The sequence below is a fragment of the Fulmarus glacialis genome, unplaced genomic scaffold, assembly GCF_000690835.1.
Source record: "Fulmarus glacialis isolate BGI_N327 unplaced genomic scaffold, ASM69083v1 scaffold46670, whole genome shotgun sequence".
Lineage (NCBI taxonomy): Eukaryota > Metazoa > Chordata > Aves > Procellariiformes > Procellariidae > Fulmarus > Fulmarus glacialis.
Window position 1 is genome coordinate 11,440 of NW_009187972.1, and position 4,339 is coordinate 15,778.

General features: G+C 38.9%; 1 protein-coding gene across 1 annotated transcript in view; it reads left to right on the top strand.

Annotated features, from left to right (window-relative positions):
• LOC104076147 (nucleolar RNA helicase 2-like) overlaps positions 1-3,710 on the top strand; it is a gene marked incomplete at its 5' end in the record, with an annotated part of 14,998 nt that extends 11,288 nt beyond the window's left edge. The window contains 4 exons of the mRNA XM_009576913.1: positions 1-10; positions 300-434; positions 2,628-2,672; positions 3,507-3,710. The exon at positions 1-10 is cut by the window's left edge and continues 177 nt beyond it. Of these exons, the coding sequence (XP_009575208.1) occupies positions 1-10; positions 300-434; positions 2,628-2,672; positions 3,507-3,710 (394 nt within the window). The remainder of the gene's footprint in view (positions 11-299; positions 435-2,627; positions 2,673-3,506) is intronic.
• Between the last annotated feature and the right edge of the window lie 629 nt (positions 3,711-4,339).

Consider the following 4,339-nt stretch of genomic DNA (forward strand, 5'->3'; position numbering starts at 1 on the left):
AGGGTGTATGGTTTAATGTTTGTCGTGAATCTGAAAAAAACCAACACACCTCTGTGTTGTTTAAATAGAGAATTATTTGTCTCCTTATGATTTTGTTTATGGGAACTGTACTTAAGCCACTAGGAACTACTAATTTAGTTAAAAGCAAGAATATACTTGCTATAAATATACTTGCTCTCCCGTAACAGTATCCACTTGAAAACTTAGTTTATAAAATTATCAGGTTTCTCATGTCTGATAGCTGTGCTGAAGCTTATTCTTCTGACTGAACGGAGCATGCACCATTTCTTACTCTTTAGGGATTTGTTACAATGATACTACGCTGCTCTGAAGAAATAAACAATATGAGCTATGCTTGGCGAAGACTGCGAGAACTGTTGGGCGATGATGTTGATAGAAAGGTGAACAGAATGTGTTTCCTCAAGGGAAAAATGGTAAGGTCTTTTTGTATCTTTGCTACTGAGCTCTTCAGGTTGTAGCCTTTTCTCAGCAATTGTCAGGGGAGATACTTGGTCTTTTTCCCTGTTCCAGGCTCTGTTGATAAGGACATGACTGGTAGAAGGGTGGGCCTCAGTCTGCTTTATTAGGACTTAGGCATCTCAGGGGCTTAAGGCTCTGCTCCGCTGCCATGCTAAGGAGGTAGTATAATGCAGTATATAGCATGGCTATAGGGATAGCAGAACAGGTAAAAGGTACGAACCGTGCTAACTGTGCCTTAGTGACAAAACGTGGAACAGGATTTCTTAGGACAGTCAGTTCTGATAGTGCATGTCCGTCATATTTCTGGAAACTGAAAGATCAGAAAGTTACTGTTTAGGTTGTGTACTTAATGTTGCAACAACTGTAGCAAAGCTCACTGACAGTTATTCTAAACCAAAGTGATTCCCATCACTCTTCCTGTCTCAGAATTTGTATGCATTTTCACTAACATGAAAATGTGTGATCAAATAATGTGTCCAGGATTATTTGTGGTGACACAGAGGACAAGGAATGCTTATGTCCTGCTTTTGCAAATTGTTAGGCATTATTGCTGATTTGCTCCATCTTTGTGTTTTTCTGGGTGTATTTCTTGTTTCTCAACATACCCTGATCAATAAAACAGAACAGAGAGGTGCTGTGATCTTGATGACTTAACTTGCGTGCTGTCGGACTTAACTTGCGTGCTGTCGGACTTAACTTGCGTGCTGTCGGACTTAACTTGCGTGCTGTTGACACATGCCATTCTCTTATCCTTTCTTCTGCTGTTATTTTTCGGGTGCTTTCACACACCTACATTTCCATGCATACTTCATATCCATGTTGAAGTTTCCCTCACAGACACCATATACCACGTGTTGTTACAGAGAATGATTCAGTTTGTGTTTCCCTGGTTTTGTGTGGTTTAAAGTGGTGTGGGATGGGGAGAACAACTGACAAACTAAAAAGACCCTAAAACTGTTTGAAGGTTAGTTGAGAGGACACTTCAGAGGCAGATGTTGAATGAATTTTTTATAGAGAGAGTTGTAATAGAAGCATTAAGATTGGTATGAGTGCAGGGGGAACGGGTGCCTTTTGGAAGTACCAAAAGGAGAGAGATGTAAAAATGGCAGGTTTTGATGGCACCTAGTTTAGCAAATCATCAAAAACACGACACATCTATATGCCAATACTGAGGATACCCGGACTTGGTAAACTAGAAAGCCTAAAACAAGGGACAATTGACACTTGAACAACAGTTTAAAGATTTTTCTTTTTTTTTTTTTTTTTTAAATAAAAACAATTCTTGTCTTGGGTGCTGTGTGTGTTCTCTTTTACGTTCCATCTCTGTGTAAAAGTTAACCTGCATGTCTGCTATATAAATTTCTTGGCCAAACACTCCTGATTTTAAATTTGACTTGAGGACACTTCTTCATGTTAGTGAACTATTTTTACTATTTCTGTCTCTGAAATTTTTTCTTAATGCATCCTTCATGCATGATATTTGATATTGCTTTAATTGGTAAGATTTGGTTTATTATCTTTGCATCTGTCTCTCTATTCACAGCATTGTTCTGTATTTGATGTGTGGAACATTATCTATGGATGGTTTTCCTTACATCAGGTTCATAACTCTCAACATCCAGATTGCTCATTCGAACAAAGAATAGCATTTTAACGTGCAAATTATGTATTGTACTTAATCATTGAAGTAGTTTAACTTCAGATTTTTAGTCTGAACCTAAATATTCAGTTTACTGGGTGTATACCTTTCTTAGTATAGATTAAAACTTCTGATTTGAAAGAATTTACAAAATGAGTAATGCAGAAGCCAATAGACCACAGTTTAGGATGGAGAGGGTTATAAGCTTATTGTTAAAGAGCAAGAAAATGTGAATTGGAAGTACTGGCTATGCAGAGGAAAGAAAAATGTGTGTATCTGAGGCAAACATTAAGGAAATGCAGGTGTTTTGAGAAATACTGATGCAACTCCCTTGACGTTCCAAGATTTCAAAGTATCTTAAGTCTCTATTTTAAAACACTTTGAAATCTAAAACTGTTTGTTCTAGTACATAGATTTGTAGGCGCTCTCTCTCTCTATTTTTTTTTTTTTAGTTGCTGTCAATTAAAAGGCTAGACTTGTATCCATTAAAACTATTCTCTCTTTTTAGGGTGTATGCTTTGATATTCCTGCAGCAGACCAAAAGGAAATAGAGGTATGTTCATTGAAATTTCTGGTTACAGCAGACTAGATAAAACTGGCTGGACTGGGTTAGGCAGAAGACATTACGTAGCCTGTATCCTGCCTTTTCTAGTGGCAAAAGGGATGGCTTTGAAGGAATTGAAGAACAGAACAAACATACAGTGTTCCTTTCCTAAAGTATTTCCCTGTCTCCAAAAATCTGTAGCTTGAGACTTTTGAGTGAGTGGTGTGAACAATCCACCCCTTGTTACTGCTGCTGGATTGATCTTTGTAGGCAACGACTCTTGTTACACTCTAAAATACATTTTTTCCATTCCCGCCCCTTCTTTTAATCCAGAATTCTCTCCACAGAAAAGCGAATTCCAGGTTTTTGCTTGGCAGAATTAGTATTCCCATGCCAAAATTCCCTAAACTTCCAACCTTTCCTTCAGGTATTTCTCCCTTAGTGTATCTCCATACCCTCATGCCCTGGCATTCACTCACTCCTAAAACAATTTTTGGTTCTGGATTAGAGGGGAATTGAGGGGAGGGTGTAGATTTGTGATCAGTAATAATTATAGTGGTATTCTTGATAAATGAAAGGTGGGGGAAGAGTTTACTGATGAGGCTGCCCTGTAAAGCTCTTAGGTGGGTTTCAGTTCTGCTTTATAGTATCTGAGGTGTACTCAATCAGCTGTAGCTCTTACGCTTAAAATTTTGAAACCAGTATTGACCACTTTATTTAGAAACTGGAATCCCCTATATTAGCTCATGATTTTTACTTTTCAATTGAGCGAATTTATAATTATGAAATACCCTATATGTATTCCTAGAATTTAACTTACTATGTGTGACTTTATTTCAATAGGCAAGATGGGAAGATTCAAAACAATGGCGTTTGTGCGTGGCGACTGAATTACCCGAGTTAGTAGAATCGCAACGGGGAGGAGGCAGCGGAGGAAATGGCCGAAGCTTCTCAAGCTCCAGGAATGGGCGGCGTGGTAGCTCTGGTAGAAACAGATTCAGAAGCAGAGGCCAGAAACGAAGTTTTGACAGAGCGTTTGATCGTTAACTTCAACAATCCAGAAGTATAAAAAATGGGACTGCAGTATTTTATATTACATTAAAATAGGCTGTTCCTGTGTGTTTGTACCACTTGGAAAAATCTGTCATTCAGTTTTTTGGTTTTTTTTTTCCTCAGTACTACTTTGGTCATAAACAAAATCCTGTTCACTTTAAAAAAACACAAGAAAAAGAAAACTTATTATTTCCTTTCTTTCTCGTATCGCCATTTCAACTGCAAGACCTAAATCTTTATTCCAGAATATGGCTGTCGCATTCAAAACTGTAGCCTGGCTCACTGTATAATATATAGATCTTAACTGCTGGTCAAACCTGTACATTTTCCAAAAAAATAAAATATTATTTTACAAGTTCATATCCTACGTTAGAAGGTTTTAGAAGTGTGTGTGTCAGGCAAAGGTGGGTAGCGTAGCTTGAGTATACATGCTCAGAGTATACCTTTTACGATATAGGAGGCATTTACATGCATCATTCCATACGGTGAGTATTGTTTTGCCGGTATGGATGCGTGAGGTGCAGCAGCCTGGTTGCTGGAGGTTGCAGCGCGGCGGCGGGAGCCCCGTGAGGGGAAGCGGCGGTGGCGCGGTGAGCACCCGGTGCTCGGCGCCGCGGGCGCGG